Below are 18,770 nucleotides of genomic sequence, written 5' to 3'. Positions count from 1 at the left end.
AAAAATTTTCATATAAAATCGGTATGTTTTATTTTTCCTTTTTCTTTATTTTTTGCAACCGTTCTATGTTACCATTATTCACGTTAATTTCTAACAAAAATTAAATTTCAAATATTTTTATTTCATTAAAATAAATTTGGATCTGGAAATTGTAATTAAAAAGAAGGATATAGCTTAAAAAAATTTGGAGAGACAATATTATTGTCTTAAAAAGGATCTTATAAGTTATAAACATCGGTGTAAGATTTGCCCAAAAAGAACACACATCGATGTAAGATACAAGTTATTAACCTTAAAAATGAAGGGTTATTACAGAATTGACCATCTTCTTCACCAATATTTTTCCATAAAGGCATAAACAGATATAAAACCGTTGTTATCAATCATTCCTATACAACGGAGTGAAGTGAAGCCAAGCAGCTCTCCTATGTCTCTAAAATCTTAATCTTCAATTTTGCATTTTTTATAATAATTTATTCATTTTAATATTTAAAACAAAAGCTTAACCTTTCTCTCTCTTCAATCTTCACTTTTTTTTTCTTGTGTGAACAAAAAAAAGGGAACATCCAAAGTCTGCCGCGTTTCGGAAAGCTTTGAGAGTGTGGATCGCTAGAAAGGAAGAAGAAAAGCCCTAATTATTCTTTGAATTTTAGCTTCTGCATTCGCAATTTTTACAGTTATACATTCCGTCGGTTTTGTACTCTTTTGATGGTGTGGTAAAATCATTGGGAGTGGCATTTGGCGTAAATAAGTGATGAAGTTAAAGGGTGAGTCGCGGCGGTTGCTTTTGTTGTTGTTGAGTCCGTGATGGGCGTAGCTAAGGCGTGGAGTTTAGCGTGATGTCGGACAAACTGGCGCTGTTACAGCATCCAGGCGGCAGCCTTTTAAGCCACAAGCCTGAGTGTTGTAAGTGGCGATCGTCTGCGGCGCAGCCGAGGAAGCCGATCTCATGGTCGCTCATCTGCGGCTTGATGCTTTTCTGCTTAGGCATGATCTCGCTCTTCACCGGACATGTGGCATCTGATCTCGAGTGGTACTCCCAGCGACTTATGAAACGAAGATCCTATTTCAAATTGGTAGGGAAAAAAAGGAAACTTTAGTTTCATTTATGTATTTAAAAATTTGAAGTTTATTTTTTGGACATATTTTATGACGCTGGTTTTGTTGCAAATGCTGTAGGAGGGAATTAATAAAGGACCGATTGATATATGGCAATCTGATTATGCAAAATACTTCTATGGATGCAGCAAAAGAAGTCGTAGTTTTCCTCGTACGTTCTTGTATTTATTAATTTCAAACGCATTTTGGTTTTAGAAACTGGATCATTAGGAAATTTCAATCTTAACAGGATTTTTTACTCTGATCATAAAATATGTTTTTTTAGCTGTAATTCAATGCTCGTTTCCTGTATTTAATTCATAACATATCATCAATTCATACAAAGTTGTTGCTTTAGATGTAGGTTAAAACTAGATTATCTATGATTTCTCACAGTAATTGAATCAGATGGAATGAACTCAGTCCAAGCAGTTTGCTAATAATTTATTTTTTAAGCATAAGTTTTTAGTAAAGTGGTTCTAAATACTTGATGTCCTGTATCATCTGTTTTACCATTTAGAAAAGAGTACATTCTCCACTTTTTATTTATTTAAGTTTCACCAAACCAGTCCCTCAAGTTCGCTGATTCTTCATTTATGCCAGTTGCTATACGTGAGCGATCATCAAATGGTTATTTGCTTATTGCAGCAAGTGGAGGATTGAATCAACAGAGAACAGGAGTAAGTCGAAACGTACATTATGTTATATTTTTTTGGTAATATCCTAATGGAAGATCTTGTAATTGCACCAATGGAAAATGTAACTTATCTATGAGTATCTGCTGAGTGCTGTTGCTCCTGCTTTATGTATATTGAACCAATAAGTTTTGCTTTAGATCACTCGAACTAATTTAGTTTTGATGTGCATCTAAGACGGGGGAATCCTACTAAATTTATTTCTTTATAGATAATAATTTGCTTCTGGCATGTAGATATCAGATGCTGTAGTTGTTGCACGGATTCTGAATGCAACCTTAGTCATACCTGAATTGGATCATCGTTCGTATTGGAAGGATGATAGGTAAGTTGAACCAGTTTATTAGAATTAGTGCAAAAGTGACATCTTCCTTTCGCTTCATTTGCCTTGTTAAGTGTTTTTTTTTTTTTTGCCTGACATGCAGTGACTTTGCTAACATTTTCGATGTCAACTGGTTCATTTCTTACCTTGCAAAAGATGTTACTATTGTCAGAAGAGTTCCTGATAAGTTCATGCGATCAATGGATAAACCTCCGTACACGATGCGTGTCCCAAGGAAATCCCCTCCAGAATATTATCTAGATCAAGTTCTGCCAATACTTCAAAGAAGATCTGTAAGATCACTTTCAGATACTATATCACTAATCCTATTTTGGTTATGATTGAACTTTCTGTTTCTAGTTTGCTTTTTCAATTGTCTATATAAATCCATAAATTGTGTACCTGTTGTAAAAATTAAATGTATTTAATTCCAATTGTCAACACTTGTTGTGTCTTTGAGTCAATAAGAGATCAAACAAAAAGTTGTTAACTTCAATTCCCTTTTCCCTCTCTCTCCTGTCTTTGTGGTTCAAAGGGAAAGAGTGTTCTTTTTCTTATTTGTATCTCTCCAATCCAAGCACCATGTTAGTAGAATATTCTTATTAGACATTTTCTAGTATATTTTGGTTTTCATGTGGGCCTGCAGCTTTTAAGTTTAACACTCTGAAAATTTTGTAGGTCCTGCAACTGACAAAGTTTGATTACAGACTGGCCAACAATATCGATGATGAGCTACAAAAGTTGCGTTGCCGGGCTAATTATCATGCTTTAAGATTTACAAAACCTATTCAAGAACTTGGGCAGAAACTTGTAACGAGAATGCGTGCAATGGCAAACCGTTTTATTGCAGTCCATTTGAGGTTTGTTCTGAATTCTAGAAAGGTAGAATTTAGCTTTTTAATTTATGTGCATAGCGAAAGGAACTTTGACATTGTAACCAGATGAGATGTGCCTCCCGAAATTGGGTTTTGTCAGTAATCCATGGGAATATCTGCAAAATAACTCATCACACTTTGGAATGAGCATGATTACACTTATTTCGAAATCCCTTTAATTTCATGTGGTTATCTCTATGACTTCAAACCAGACAATCTAGTGACAGTATAGAATGCCTTTCACTTAAGTGCCAAATCCTCAAAATTTTGGAAATGCATATAACTTCAGTGAGTTTATTTAACCATTGTGTTTTTGACTTTGCATCCAACAACTACTTTCTGCATCAACGGCTCCAGCACTTCAAATCTGAGCGTGTATATTTAATAACGGCACATTGGCTCATATGCATATGCATGGAGAAACATTCTGAAGTATGATTTTGAACTCTGTGAAGACCTATTTTCCTTGTATGAGTCAAACTCTTTTAATTACAGATTTGAACCGGATATGCTTGCATTTTCTGGTTGTTACTTTGGTGGCGGTGACAAGGAGAGGAATGAGCTTGGCGAGATACGAAAGAGATGGGAAACATTGACAGTGAGATATCATCTTTTTTGACTCCTTAATCAGTTCCTTCTTTAATATACAGCATAAGACAATGTTTTTAGTATGAGTACTAATGCTTTTTCTTTTCTTTTGCATCCTGGAATCTAGTAAAGTTGCACTCATCCTTGTATTGTTGCAGGATGTAGATGCTGATGAAGAGAGGAGGCGAGGTAGATGTCCACTTACTCCTCATGAAGTAGGATTGATGCTGAGGGCACTTGGTTTTGCAAATGACTCGTACATCTATGTCGCATCTGGAGAAATATATGGTGGAGAAGAGACGCTTCGACCACTAAGAGATCTCTTTCCAAACTTTTATACGAAAGAGATGCTTGCTAATGAAGACATAAAACCATTTCTTCCATTCTCTTCTCGCCTTGCTGCCATTGACTACATTGTTTGTGATGAAAGTGATGTTTTCGTCACCAATAATAATGGAAATATGGCCAAGATTCTTGCAGGTCGAAGGTGAGCAGTGCAGTTATTTCTTGTATCAACTGCTACAGCCCCATATCTTCCATATAGTGCTAACTTTTAAGTTAATCTAGAAACTGAACTGTTGAGTTAATTTAATGAAGACATGAAATTTAAACCAAGCTTGAATGACGTCAACTATGAGCAAGAGTAATGCTCTTAAGATGACCATGTGTTAATTTGCATACCTGTAACATAGGTATGGGGATCGAAATCATAATAAAAAAAATGAAATTCTTTGATGGCCATGTGTTAGATTAGATGTTAAAAGTTACATATAATCTAAAATTTTTTAAAAATAAATTCACTTAATTTTGTATGATGTGCAGGTATCAAATTGCTTAGTATAGGCTCCATATGTGCTTTCCTTTTTTATTTCTTTGCATTTACATCTTCAGCATTTATTACATATTTAGCGTAGTGATGTTGCTCGCTGGACTTTACTTAACTATTCATGATTGCTTATTGGGATTTGAAGGAGGTACATGGGGCACAAGAGGACTGTAAGACCAAATGCGAAGAGGCTTGGTCCTTTGATGATGGAAAGGGATGAGATGGATTGGGATACCTTCGCCAGAAAGGTGAAGGCATTTCAAAAAGGATTCATGGGAGAGCCAGATGAGATGAGACCTGGACGTGGTGAATTTCATGAATATCCATATTCTTGTATCTGTGAGAGACCACTAAGTGATGTTGTAGACAACAAAAGGGGAGATCCTCGGTCAGAACAAGGAAATCAAGGATTGAGGGAGAGAAGCAAGGAAGAAGAACCGGTTTTGGGAGCCAAGGATAATGAAGCCTAAGGGGAAACAAAATTTGTACAGAGAAAGGGAAGATTTTACGAAAATGCAACTTTTGATTTATATATATATATATATGATATGTTTCGGTTAGGTAAAACACTAAAATAGTTATTGTAGCTAGTAAACTGTTATGATGAACGTACGATGGCTGAGCTTGCTGTGCTAGGTGGGCTATATTTATTCTAGTGTTAATGATCAAATTCATTCACCAATACTCGTTGATTGTGGACCTATTTTCTTTTGCAGTTCTTTTTCATGCCTTGAACATAAGCCAACTTGGGGCATTTAAAAATATTCGTCTCTCTGCTCGCTAACTTTATATACTAAGATGGCTCATGGCGCGTACTCTGGTCTCGGCCAATTTATCCGACTGCTTACCGTGACATATAATAATACTATCCAACGATCTCAGTTCAGAGCGAAAAACATTGCATAATGCAAATCGCTTTCTCTATTAGAAATACATAGAGAGAGAGACAAATAATTTTAACCTATAAATAGCATTTTACATAAGCACTGGAATCAACAGGAAGTGGACAGATTAGCTACCATGGCAGCCAAAAGGATCCAGCAACCGCCATTTGTAGACATGCCCGTACTAGTCCCTTTCACCTGAACTTGTGTTAGCTGCTTCACTTGTTTGTTTATTTATTTATTATGTCGGTTGTTAGATCTACTTTGTAGCTTTTAAAAGCCAATTAGGTGCCCGCTCAAAGGTTTCTTTGTAATCTTTGCTTCGTGACCGAAAGGTATTAGATCATTTTATATCGCTTTCTTATTTCACTATCTTATTCCATTATTGATTGTATCACATAAATACTTGCATAATAACTATACGTCTCTTTTATTCTCTTTTCGTGTGTGAACCTTTTAGCAAGCCAACTAAGACTCAAACTTGGACACTTGTAAAAGTATGATAATGAATACTTTAACTAAGCCAACCCATATTGGCCTTTGCATGTGTTCATCATTCTCTTAATTCTCCAATATTATCATGATTAAAGATAAAAATGCTTTGGCAGAATGATCGTTGAGGCTAGAATCTGTCTACTGAAGTGTCTTCAAGTAAACTTATTTTTCTCATTTGTTTTGCACCTTAGGAATAGCAACAAACAAAAAGAAACATCAGCCCGAAGATCAACTTGAAGCGCTGGAATAACAAAGGATTGATCAGTTGGCAATGCTGCTCTGCAAAATGTCAAGCCAAACTACATGGAAAGAGTTCCATATACAACAACCTAGAGAGAAAGACATGGCCAAGAAAGATAAGGTTATAATTATAATTTTTAACGGAAACCTAAAAATCAGTTATACAGCTACATCGCAAATGCCCAAGAAGCCATTTTCTTTCCCAGCTTTTCTCTCTAATCGTAATTTACACAAAGCTACACCGGTTGTTGACACTGGATTCAGAAGTTGCAAAACAACCTCCCTCCCTCTCACCCTTGGTTATTTCCTGTTAAAAGAGTTAAACCACAGTTATGCTACATGAACAGCAACATGTTCGGTTCGGCAACCAACAAGGGAAAAAAACAGCAACATTACTTCACGAATACCACGAAATTTAAGGTTCACCTCTACTACTCCTGTTTTGACTTTTGTGACTTCTGTCATGCGAAACAGAAGGAATTTTTGAGATGATCAATGAGCTTTGTAGGCCTTCCAAGAGCTGTAGACAACAAACAAGATCCATAAGCTGATCAAATCAAAATATAAGGGACAAAGTCAACAATGTGTTTGCTGCTAGTGATAATAACAAGTTTTCCTTCACCCCTTTCTTTATCAAGCAAAGAATTTAGCATAGAATTACTCAAGGTTTACAGTGGCACATAACGGACAAGCAAACAAGTCTTTTAATTAATTTTCCACAAATACAACACTGAAATAGTATAAGAATTATTTTCGTAATATCCCAACTTATCAAAGAAGAAACAACCTTATCGGTTTACTTACTCTTGACGTTGGTTGAATCCTCCGATTAGATCTCCGAGGTTCAACTTCAGATACTGTTTTCATTGAATTGTCATTGGAGCCTTTTTCCTCCTCAATTTTGGCCAACTTCCCAGAAGCTGGTCCAAGTTTCGGTTTGCTAACCCGTTCAGATTTAGCATTTGATGCTGAATTTTTCTTTGGGGGAGCATCTGATGAGAAAGCCACAGAAGAAAATAAGACCGGGCCTTTTGCTGCTCCATCAGAACTTGAAAATGATCTAAACTCCATGATGTTATGCTTTCCTGATATATTCTCCGCATGGCTTACATCTGCAGCTGCAGAATCACCGGGTTCAGAAACCAGAGTGTTTGATAAGCTGTCCTTATGAATAGTTCTACTAGAAACACTAGGTGGTTTTCCAGACTTGAGAACCTTAGGCCTATATACAGCTGCTCGTTTATCCTTTGGTTCAATTTTATTTTTCATTTCACGGGGCTCAGATCCTTGAGGCATCAAATATTTTGAAAACTTAGCTGAATCACTTATTTCATGAGTCTTACCACTCTGATCTGCAACATAATGTTTGCTTACTTCCATAAACTTTCTCTTCTTTCCTGGCTTAGGAACACCAAAAATAACTCTTGATCCTTCCTTCTTTAAACCAGTACGTACCATTTTGAGTGAATCAGGCTTATTCTCATCTCTGGTGCTTCTACCAATATTAAATATTTTTTCGTTGTCAGATAAATCCAGCAATCTCATGTCACCAGGTTTCCAAGACTCCTTAAGGTCTAAACTTTTTGAGAGCTTATCTTCCCCTCTGCCTTCTACAACAGGACCGCCTATCCTAGGTCGCTTTTCCTGAGGGGTATCACCCTGAAAAACAGATCAATTACTTAGTATAAAGAAGCAATTAAAGTATCACCAGAGAAAACATCAATCATAAATACAAGCTAACATATCACCTCGTGGGAAGAGCCATTATTATCCTGAAAACTGGACCCTTCAACCCAACTACCATTCTTCCAAATCAGAGAAGGACGAAGAAGCCATGCTTTGACAACAGATGTTTCACCTCGAGCTTTAATAAATATAATGAAAAAGCCTTAATTATTTCTCAATGAACAAGCCACATTGACTTTAATACTAAGCACATTACAACCAAATTTGTTTAAAAGTGTCGTAAATACGCACATACCAGGAAAGTGAACAGTAAATGATGTTTCATCCGTCTGGCTCTTCTCAGTGACAACTCCCTCCCACCAGCTGAAAGGCAAATAACAAATAAAGTTTCAAACAGTGGTTCATTTCTTGACACTAATGTTGGGAGAACTTCATGCAATTGAGATTCTCTTTCTCTCTAAATACAACAAGAAAATACAGGATGAAAAGGAGATACACTCATAAAGTGCTCCAAAGCCATCCACAAAAAAAAGGCTTAAAATGCAATCTTGTACGACTTTAAGTTAAGACCTTTGCTGAACATCAATTTGTTCAAAAGTTAAAAAGTGATAACTTATCAGATTAAAAAATGAATAAATTTAGGACTCCACCTTAAGACAAATATTGGTTTCATAAACACTGGATTGCTGCTAAGTTGTTTTATTGACTTGTCCACAAGATAAGCACAATCTATGTGATAGATTTAATTTATCTCAGTATTTACAAGACAATATTTATACATCCTTTCCACTATTGCTTCTAGAACAGTTAGTGAGAGTTAATATATGCTTACAAATTCATCTTGCAATACTGCTTTAGGGAAATCCAACAAATAGCTCGTGTTCAAGTTGGATAGCAAATATTGACAAATTCTCCTACACTATTTCCTCATAGATGCATATATACATGTGTATATATATATTAGTTCCTTGATTACTTTCAATATTACCATTGGTATCCAATGAAAAGAAAGAAGATATTGCAAATAGTACATGCATACCTATCCTGCATCCATGAATCAACCCTATCCCCAGGAGCCCAATTATAGTCACCCATAGCTGCCCTGCGCCTCTTCCTTGTTCCTTCAAATGGCATGGCTGTAACAGGCCGAACAGTACGTATCCTGGGTGCTCTATTCCCTTCACCTTCAAGTTCCACCCATTCCTTTAGCTTATCACCATCTGTAAGATGAGAAATCAAAAAAGGTTGGTTAATAAGGCATACTCAATACAAGTGTATGAGACATAATGTCTAATTTTCACTACCAAGAAAGCACTTTTTACATAAGAAACCAAAAATCACAATGTACAAGGTACGTAGTGAGTACATTAGAGAAGTAAGATAGCCTCCTGCATTTAATCAATACTTTCTCTCCACAACAGAAGCAAACATCACACAAGCAAATTCCTGATTCAGAATAGAGATAATCATGCAAGAATCCCAAAAGAGAAAGCGAAATTGGATACACATCAAGGAGTTGCATAAAAATTAAGAACAATGATTGTCTGACAGATCTTCTTTACTAGCAATCACCATTTAGTTAGTTCAACATGAAACATGCACATAGCTCACCCTCTGATCGAAGTTCGTTGTAACACACATAAGCTTTGCCATCTTTTAAATCCAGAATATCAGCTGGGAACCATGCTACTTTTAAGCCATCTCCATCTCTCAGTACCTAGAGAAAAAGAAATGGTAAAATTGTAAGAGAATAAAAATGACATGTCAACAACAACATTTCCCAGCAGTAATTAGGACTGCATTCAAAACTATTTTAAAATTCAAATACCACTACACCACATATTTCCATCAAATACAACTTCAGAACTTAATGGAGTAATCAGCTAAAAATCAAAAGCTCAACTTAGATTTGACTAAAAAGTTACAAACCTCAACACGGGAACCCTCCCTTAAATTGTTATTTTTTGAAGTTTCCCCTCCTTTCCCATGTTCACTCTGAGTGATCACGGAAGGCGGTCCAAACCCAATTTCGGATTCAGATGTGACTCCTTTAGTTTTGGCAATTTCTGAAGCTTTGCGGCCTTTTGGTCCCTTTTTATCCTTTCCGCTTGCTGCAGTAGGACCCAAAATTCCACCTGTTAATCTAGAATGATCCTCTATAGACTCTCTAGCTATCTCTCTAAGAGTTGGTGACATTCCATATTCAACACTTTGCTTTTCCCTCTTTTCTACTTGAACCTCTTTTGGAAGCCTAGCAGATGAAGTAGGGCCTTCCACACGACCACTGTCTATGTGCTCTCTGACGGAACCATTTGACTCAGGAGATGCTCGGGGTACTTTCCAGTATGCCTCAGGACCAGCTTCTACCAATTCAGTCAATGGAAAAGGCTCACCCATAGCAACAATCTTCCCAGCCTGTGATACAGCTTCCGCCGCCAGCTCAGCAGCTTTAACAATGGCATCCATGTTTTCAGCTCGCTTTGAGGCAGCTGATGCAGCTTCTACCCTCCTCCTAGCAGCTTCCCTTGCAGCAATTATGATGGAATTTGAACTACTAGTAGCGTTTTCACCCCTTAAGATGGATGCAGGAGTAGCCTTGCCAAGCTTCTTGACATTATCAGAAGCAATTGCATTAGTTGGAACAGAATTTTTGTAGCCACTTGAAACCAATGCTTCATCAGCCATCAATTTTGCTTGTAATGCAGCATTTGAGGCAACCTTGGCAGCTGCAGCTGCAGCCTTTGCAACAGAAGCAGCTGCTGCTATTGCCACAGCAGTGGAAGTCAATTCTGTTTCAAAATCTGGTTCCAAACCAGAATTTTTGTGCTTGCCCAACTGATTCCATATTTCTTGACTGTGATGAACAGCAGCTGCAGCAAGAGCAGAAGCATCTTCCGCCTGCTTTTGAGCCTCCTGGAGTTTACCAAAGGTCTCTTCAGACAGAGCAACCCTCTGATCTGAATCCTGTTCACCGTTTTCAAGATGGTCAACAGGGACAGATGTAACGAATTTGTCAGTGGATGACTTGGAAACAACAGTGGCAAGGGTTGTAATAGCGGCTGGTGTAGACACATTACTAGTCGCAACAGTAGCTGAAACGGACTCTGATTGAGAATGCGGTTTAATCTGCCCAGGGTCCTCAGAAACTGTAGACTTTTTCCTCTTTCTGGGCTTTGGATAAGCAGAATGCTGACCACGTGTTGCTGTTGCCTTTTTTGTGTCAAGCAGGGGAGTCCCAGCAAAAACATTAGCAGGACAGCCACTCTGGACCATAGGAACTGTGGACGCCTGCTTCATCGCAGAAGAATGAGGCACAGAGGCTTCTCTTGCAGGGGTCAAATTAACTGTTTCTGTGATAGGAAGCACAGGAAAACGAGCATCAAAAGAAGAAGTCTGTGGAACCCAGGGTACACGGAAAGGGGACTGGGACATCCAAGGAGCATTATGTCCAACAAAATTCCTTATAGGTGGAGGACGCAATGGAGAAAGTGCCTGCTGATAATCCATAACTGCACTTCTCGGAATGCCAGTAGATTGAAGAGCATCACAGGAAGGAGTAGAAATACTCCAAAGTGGTGATGAAAGGGGAACCATTGGGTTTACAATTGTTGTTGGAGTACCCTTGCTGGTGGACCGACTAACAGGTGAGGATGTAACCTTATTCTGAAGTGCATTTCGTTTGACTGACTGATCAGAACTTTTGGCACCTGAGCATCTCAATTAGGTTAATAGACAGAAGAATCAGAAGAAAAATTCAAGAAGTCAAGATAGATACCTAAAGGCGTCTGCATCGGAGTTTCAGGGCTAACAAGATGAGATTTTTGAGAATGTACCCTGTCTATACATGCTCGCCATGCATTCTCCCACATGGTTCTTCCACCATCTGCATGTATTTGATATTTTTTTAAAAAAAGGGGTCAGTAAATCTGTATAAAGAGCCACAGAGTAACATAGTTAGAGATGAGAAAACCTAACCAAGTCCACCAAATGCTGATATCATATAAGCCTCATCAGGTGCTGTTCCTTGACTGAAGCAACAATATTCAAAAAAATTAGATAGATATGCTTAAATGATCAAAGATCCTAAAGAGAAAAGAAAATACCCTAGACAATTAGATTTGACAATGATATCAAAACCCATGTAACAACAATCTCAACACATATTCCATGTATATTGATCAATGTTAATTTCCAAACCCCTGCAAAAAGACTCAATATAATGCCAAAACATGTCTCTGCATGTATATAAATGAAAAAAAGAAAAGATAAACGACTTACATCAGAGCTCCATATACAAAAATCTGAGCACGTAACTGAACTTGTTGCAAATCGGTAAAAGGCTGGTGGAAAACTGCAGATGAAGAAGCTGAGGCATTCAAGTCTGGCAGGCTAGATACTGAAGTAGAAAGAACACCAAATGGCTTCGTGGTTGCCCCTTCCATATGTCCAGAGTGCTTCACCTCATTGGATTGAACAAGCTGGCCAATTCCAGCTGAACTGAGTGATGCACTTCTTTTTGATCGACTTGCGGGAGTCATTTCTTTTGCAACAATTCCCTTTTTAGTAGCTTCCTTCCCCGCACTCTTACCACCTACTCGCCTTGCTCTACGCTCAGAGGTCCCTTTGGAGCCACTACCCTCAGACGTCCCTTTGGAGCGACCACGTACATTCTCACTCTCAGATGCCTGAAGATTTGCATGACTCACCTCCTGAGCAGCCTTGGTACCCACTTTGCTTAAGCTAGCAGTTGATTGTGTTCCCTTGACCTTCTTGTTGTTGAGAGCATGTGCAAGATAGAGTGAGCATAACCAGGATAAATAACAAAAAAGGTACTAGCATCAGAAGAAACTTTTAAAAATTCAACTCGAAATGAGAATCAGGAAAACATAAGAGAAAAGAAAGGTCCACATAACAAAAGAATATCACTTATGGAAAACAAATTTTACCGAGGATATTGTGTCGTGTTGCATGGTAGAAAAAAGTTGCAAATTCTTGCCAGCTTCTTTTCCAGACAAATCTGCCAATGGAGGTACCTCAAAGGTGAAAGTTCTGTCTCCAGGAGATGCATAATTTCTTTTCATATCCTCAGAAATAGATTGGTCTTTGTTCTCTTCCCCATTAATGACCCCAGAAATTGAAGCACTCCGACCCTCGGATCCTTTCAAATCATCATTTCCAATTTTACTTGGGAACTGCTCAGATGTTCTAATGACAATAGGAGAGCCACATGAAGGATTGTCAAGATCGGCACTACTACTTCCACTTCCCATCATGTGAATCTTAGTTTGAGATTCAGATGAGGGTGCAGAAGGAAAGGAGCTGTTATCAGTCTTTGCATGACCGCCTGCAACATCAAAATAATCCATCAGATGAATAACATTAGATAAAGTGGGAGAAAGCGAAAGCTGATTAAATGGTCTCAAAAGAAAATAGAGCCATGAAAGAGGCTAAGCATGCATTTAATTTGTAAAGTGTACATTTATAGAAACAAGTAGATAGGTCATAGAAAACCCTTAAACATGACATAACTTCAAAAGCAGAAGATACAAACAAAAGAAGATGCATCTCGGGAGAACATCGAAGAGGTGGAGGGGGTGTAAAAAAGAAATAGGAAAACAAACCAACCACCAAAACGACAGATAACAGATCTAAAGAACAAGACTGAGAAGAGTAAACCAGGAATTCTACCATGACAGGCTTAAACTATCTAATTACTTCAAAATTAAATGATAAAATAAACTCACCATCAACATGATGCATAGCAACGTGATCACTGTTCTTCTCTTTTATAAGTAATTTGGGGTCACTATCTTCAGGATGATTTTGGCCAGAATCACAGGTAGGTTCCTTTGAAGTTGAAGGCGATGAACTTGTTGATGTCTGGTTATTTTGTTGTATTGATACAGCACCTGAAGGGAACTTTTTGTTGTCAGACATTAATCTTATGGAGATTCCAGTGACAGAACGGTAAGGATATGCATAATAAAAACAACAGTAGGTCAAAACCAACAAATCATCATTGGAAAAATAATTACCAAGAAGTCATCATCAGAAAACTATATATTAAGAGAGAACTACGTGTCAAGGAAAACCACCATAATGACAAGGTACAGACAACAGTAAAACAGGTGCACCATACTAGGTAAACCAAGAAACCCTACTAATCATTAAAGGTCACCTGCAGCTTCTGAAGAACCCGATTTAGAAATAACTTGAGCTTCAGCACCATCAGTTCCTCTCACCGTTGAATCAGAGACGATAGATGATACATGCTTATCCCTTACAACCTCCACTGACAGTCCATGAATTGCCTGGTCTCCATGTTGGCCCTCATCAATAGAAGTACCCTCCATTGACAAGGACTGATCAACTTTACTACAAGAGGACTGTCCACTAGTCTCACAAGGTGCACCCTTTTCCGATGTCATTCCAGAAGTATTCATGATTGAGAAACTTGTTTCTGAAGATGACACTTGAACCTTGTTTTGATCAGACACAGCAGCAGTAGCAGCAGGAAGATCCTTACCAGAAGGCGAAAGAACACACTCCACTGTAACACAGGAACACCAATTTAGCAAATGACGCAGGATGTATAAAAGATGACAAAATGAAAGAATGGTAAGCTCAATTATCAGACATAATGCTTCAATATATACATACTTGACTTGCCACTAATGGCAACATCAGATTGTAAAATCGAAGCTAACTCATCAGCTGTGCCACCTGTACCGGAGGATGAGAAGTCAACTCCCTTTATTACAGGCACAGATCCACCTTCCCCACAATCTGTGTTACTAGAATCGGAAGACAATTTGGTGTTCTGATTTGCAGCAGTTGAAACGGTCTGATCAGATTTATAATCATCACTATGTTCAACGACTATACTTTCTTCACATTCTTTCATAGGTTCTGTTCCCAAAGTATTGTGGGAACCTTCACCTTCACGCTTAGAACCATTATCATCCACTACCAAAGATTTTTCAGACTTGCTGCTCAAGATTTTCATATCAGGGTGGCTATCACTGTCTAACGAATCCTTCTTCTCAAGAGCATCACATGCTATCTGCACCGTTGAATCCATATTTGACTCTAGACTCATAGAATTTCTAGTATCCATATTGCTGACTTCACTTCCATGTTCCTTAAGGTCAGTATCACCAAAAAAAGGCATTGGTGATATGTCATGTAATTTTCTTTCAGACAAGACAATGTCTTCGGAAATGCTAGTCCGCAAAGGACTTTCTACCCTCAAGCCCTCGCTGCACCCTTCCACCATCTGGAGGTTGGAATTCCCTTTCGATATCCTATCAACAGGCTCACCTGCAGTCGTAATGTTTCCAATAGCATGTCCATCTTCCTTAGAATGCACGTCCAAGGCTGAATTCTTCTGTGCAAGCAAGGTAACACTTACAACTGCATTCTCACTCACGTTCTGACCATCAGTTTGAATTTCTTGGCTCAAGTCAACATTTTGACTTGCTGAACCGTCCACATTTTCATCAATGAGATCATGTTTTAAATGTGTGGTATCTTGACTATCTATCAAAGCATTACTTGCATAAGTGTTCTGCACGGAGTGAATCACAGCATCAACTTGTGAACCAGTACATTTATCTTCCTGCTCCCTGTCATCCACAGATTGATCAACAGAAGCTTCCACTAGATTTTCGTTAACACTATGTTCTTTAGAATCATCTCTCTTAGTCACAGGCAAGTCAGTATTTCTGGTATTTAGATCTTCCAATGTGCTATCAACAGATATGCCAAATTCATGCATTTGAGAAACACCTTCAACCAGCAGATGATCTCCTCCTACATCATCTTTCAACCCAGGAAGTTTCCCTGGAAACTCTCCTGACTGTAATGCAGGCTGTAAGTCATCCCCCACTTTAGAAAGACCACCATCTCCATGTTTCAAAGTAGGCTCCATCTGATTTATTAAGCAGCCCAGTTCATCACAGGCATCTGAATTCTTACTAATAGTCTGAACAGGAATAGTTTCGTCCTGTCCTACAGACTTTAATAGCATTTCAACAGATTCTGAGGAGGCTGCCTCAGACCAGACATTGTTGCACCTAGAAATTGAACAAGATTCAGCTGCACTTGAACTAAATGCAATCCCAGTACCCCCACGAGAAAAATCTTCAATCCACTGATTATCTTCACTACTTTCAATGCCAAGAAAAACTTCAGTTTCAACCAAACTATCAAATCTTAAATGCCCATGAAGGTTATCATCAAAATCAAATCTTGGGAGAGCATAAGGGCGTAAAACAGGAGGAAATTTATTGTTCCCTTCACCAGCTAAATGACGATTGTGGCTTTGGGAATCATTTTCATCATTATCCATGAGTGAATCCCTACAACAGGAAAACATTTAATGAAGAAAATGGGATGTTGAATTGCAGTTCAAATAGTACACAGATAAAGTGGTGAGGCATCAGAGTTTTAAGATTATCCTGGTCCAGTGCGCATTGCATAGGAAACAAATAAAATTTAGATACTTTCTCCAAAAGAACAACCCACATTACCCAGCTAAGTACTTCCTATACCGCTGCATGCTAAATTACAGTTTAATGAACATTAAGTTCAACTAGATTAATTAACCAATGGAAGTACAGAAAATATGCCAACTGCTCATGCAACAAGAGTAAAATTGCATAAACAATGGGTACAAAATCTTTTAATGTTTCCTGGTATAGAATCTGATAAACTATAAAATTGCAGTAAACATGCATGATAAATGCAAAATTTAACAATTAAAACTTCATATCACGCCAAAAAAAGAGAAAAAAGTAAAAAAAAAAAAAAAACTAAGATTAACCATTGAACCAAAATTACATAAACATAGGGGAAAATAAAACTTATGCACCTCCATGGTTCACTACCCAGGCCCCAAAAAAAGGTTAATCTAAACCTAGAACATGCCAACAACTTAACCCTATAGGGGTTTTTTTTTTAATAAATGAGCATGTTTTCTCCCAAAAATATTTAGTAGAGGGAATCTTGGCAACTGCGCATAGAATTTCATTCATTGGCATATAAAGCTTGGAGGATTCAGCTTTACAAGTTGCAGAAGCAAAAAAATAGAAGTCAACATGCTAATTTAATGTGAAAATTCAAACATAAATCAATTTGAGTTTACAAATGTTAAAAAACAGAAATATCTCAACGACCAGGTCTGTTTCGCTATCAGAATTAAGAAAAAAAGGATTTTATTGAACTCTTACAAGCAAGTATACATAATTGCCAAGTCTCACTCTCCTATATAAGGAGGCAAACTAAAGTATCAGACTAAGGCATTAGTAAATGGAAAGGCAGCAATTATAAACCCACCTCTGGAGTTTTAAAACTCCATTACAGTATAGAAAATAATAATCCTTTAAAATTAAAAATGAATATCTATCTTTCTTCCTGAACTTAACAGATAGTTGCACTCAGATATCAATACCACCAATTTTCAACAAAACCCTAGCTCAAGCCACTAACTAGTCAACTGCGAATTGGATTAAACAAAAGCTCTAGCTCAGATACATTAACGATTAGAACATAATATTAAAAGAGAAGAAACTGGTTCAACATAATTGACCGAGCTACAGACAACCTTGAAAAGCATCCAGAAAACCTTAGTTCCAATCTATTTAAGCAGGAAAAAAAACTCTAAACTTTGACTAACACTAAATTTGCCAGCTTAAAAAGATAACTATTTTCAAGCTCTAATTAAAAACGAAAAACCCTAAAAGATTGTTTATTTAAAAACCAAGTAGGAATATGAACAGTTACCAGAGCAAGTAAGTCTAGATACGCTACCTCCCTCCATTCGGTGATGAAATCCCAAGCCGTACCTCAACTCTTCCCTAGTCGTACGGTCATCTACTGCACCAGAAAAAAAAAACCTCCAATTCAAAACAAACAACAGTTTAACCATAACATGATAGCAAAAAGCAAGAAGGAACTAAAATACTAGCAAGAGAAAACCAAAAGATAGAAATCAAGAAGAAAAAGGAAAACATAAATTGCTCGAGTAAAACCTAAGCTAATGGAAGAGTAACTTAATTGAACAGTTTATTAGTATATGCTACTAACCGGACTCTTGAATTTTCCCGCGGATCGAGGTAGGGTTCCGGTAAATCGAAGTAAAAAAGAAGACAGTGAAAGAAAGAGAAGAAGAAGCGAAAGGGGAAGAAAAATTTTTTTCTGATGTGTAATAATAACAATACGTAGAGACTTGTTTGGGTCTCGTTTTCTCGTAAACGGAAATGATAAAAATGAGGGTTCACTCAACTCCAAACATCATCATATGGACCCGCAATATTTCGGAATATCACACGTGCCTTGTTTCAAATGCTGATAAAGCAACTCTGATAATGTTAACGATACAGTCCCCCCTCCGTTTTCTCTTGCGACAGACGAGTTCCTGGCGGTGCGATTTGATGAATCGTGTGTGAAAATGGACGGTGAAGATGGTAACTGTGACCGGTAATTTTGATTACGTTGACTGTTTTTAACTTTTCATTTCTTTATTTCTTAAAATAGAAAAAAACAAAAAAAAAAACAGGAAATGGGAAAATCCGAAGTCGTCTCATATCTAGTGAAGATCACGTGGTGGAGGACGGTTGGTTAGAGACTTATTATATATCTACTATTTTATATCAACGGTCCGATATTTTCTTGATCTTGTTACCAAATAGTTTTGGACTGTTTGATGAGATTGATCAGTCCAACAATTGCAGATGTTGCCAAAAAGTAAACGACCGATCAGTTGGGATGTAATTAAATACTTTTTTCTTTTTTCTTTTTGCAACATAAGGATGTAATTGAATAGTGATAAACAATTTAGGAAAATCTACATTAAATACAATTAAAGTTCATTATTTATACTCTTATTTAAATCTCTAATTAAATTTGTATTACGAGTCAACAAGATATTAATTTGATTAAAAAATTATTTCGTATTTTACAATTCGGTGAGGAAAATTTTCATATTTGATTAACTCAATTAGAAAAAAAAATATGAAAATGGTTTTTTGTATTTAAAATATGTCATCTTATTCTAGAATA

The 18,770-nt window shown here is 37.3% G+C and overlaps 2 protein-coding genes across 12 annotated transcripts; one reads left to right on the top strand and one right to left on the bottom strand.

Annotated features, from left to right (window-relative positions):
* The first annotated feature begins 290 nt into the window (after positions 1 to 290).
* LOC107934088 (O-fucosyltransferase 29) lies at positions 291 to 5,088 on the top strand. The gene is made up of 9 exons (XM_016866435.2): positions 291 to 1,076; positions 1,180 to 1,270; positions 1,702 to 1,778; positions 2,030 to 2,118; positions 2,219 to 2,408; positions 2,794 to 2,975; positions 3,486 to 3,588; positions 3,737 to 4,065; positions 4,550 to 5,088. The coding sequence occupies exons 1-9, from the start codon at positions 840 to 842 to the stop codon at positions 4,872 to 4,874; spliced, it is 1,623 nt and encodes a 540-aa protein (XP_016721924.1). The 5' UTR covers positions 291 to 839; the 3' UTR covers positions 4,875 to 5,088.
* A 919-nt stretch (positions 5,089 to 6,007) lies between these two features.
* On the bottom strand, positions 6,008 to 18,122 carry LOC107934086 (uncharacterized). 11 transcript variants are annotated; one of them, XM_016866434.2, is made up of 18 exons: positions 17,796 to 17,976; positions 17,493 to 17,585; positions 14,370 to 16,069; positions 13,888 to 14,259; positions 13,454 to 13,618; positions 12,656 to 13,053; positions 11,988 to 12,478; positions 11,685 to 11,737; positions 11,485 to 11,592; positions 9,639 to 11,416; positions 9,321 to 9,426; positions 8,749 to 8,929; positions 8,005 to 8,072; positions 7,772 to 7,887; positions 7,367 to 7,682; positions 6,828 to 7,141; positions 6,450 to 6,543; positions 6,008 to 6,330 (listed from the first exon to the last, which is right to left on the bottom strand). In XM_016866434.2, exons 3-18 carry the CDS (start codon positions 16,057 to 16,059, stop codon positions 6,314 to 6,316), a joined length of 6,267 nt encoding a protein of 2,088 aa, XP_016721923.1. In that variant the 5' UTR covers positions 16,060 to 16,069; positions 17,493 to 17,585; positions 17,796 to 17,976; the 3' UTR covers positions 6,008 to 6,313. The 11 variants fall into 11 exon arrangements, with proteins under 11 accessions (XP_016721923.1, XP_040930786.1, XP_040930783.1 ...); XM_041074852.1 differs by having other exon boundaries at positions 11,988 to 12,475; positions 17,520 to 17,582; positions 17,796 to 17,973; XM_041074849.1 differs by having other exon boundaries at positions 6,828 to 7,682; positions 11,988 to 12,475; positions 17,520 to 17,585; positions 17,796 to 18,122.
* Positions 18,123 to 18,770: the final 648 nt, after the last annotated feature.

The sequence above is a fragment of the Gossypium hirsutum genome, chromosome A08 (genome assembly GCF_007990345.1).
Source record: "Gossypium hirsutum isolate 1008001.06 chromosome A08, Gossypium_hirsutum_v2.1, whole genome shotgun sequence".
Classification (NCBI taxonomy): Eukaryota; Viridiplantae; Streptophyta; class Magnoliopsida; order Malvales; family Malvaceae; genus Gossypium; species Gossypium hirsutum.
The sequence above is the reverse complement of the archived record's forward strand: the minus strand, read 5'-3'. Positions and strand labels throughout refer to the sequence as shown.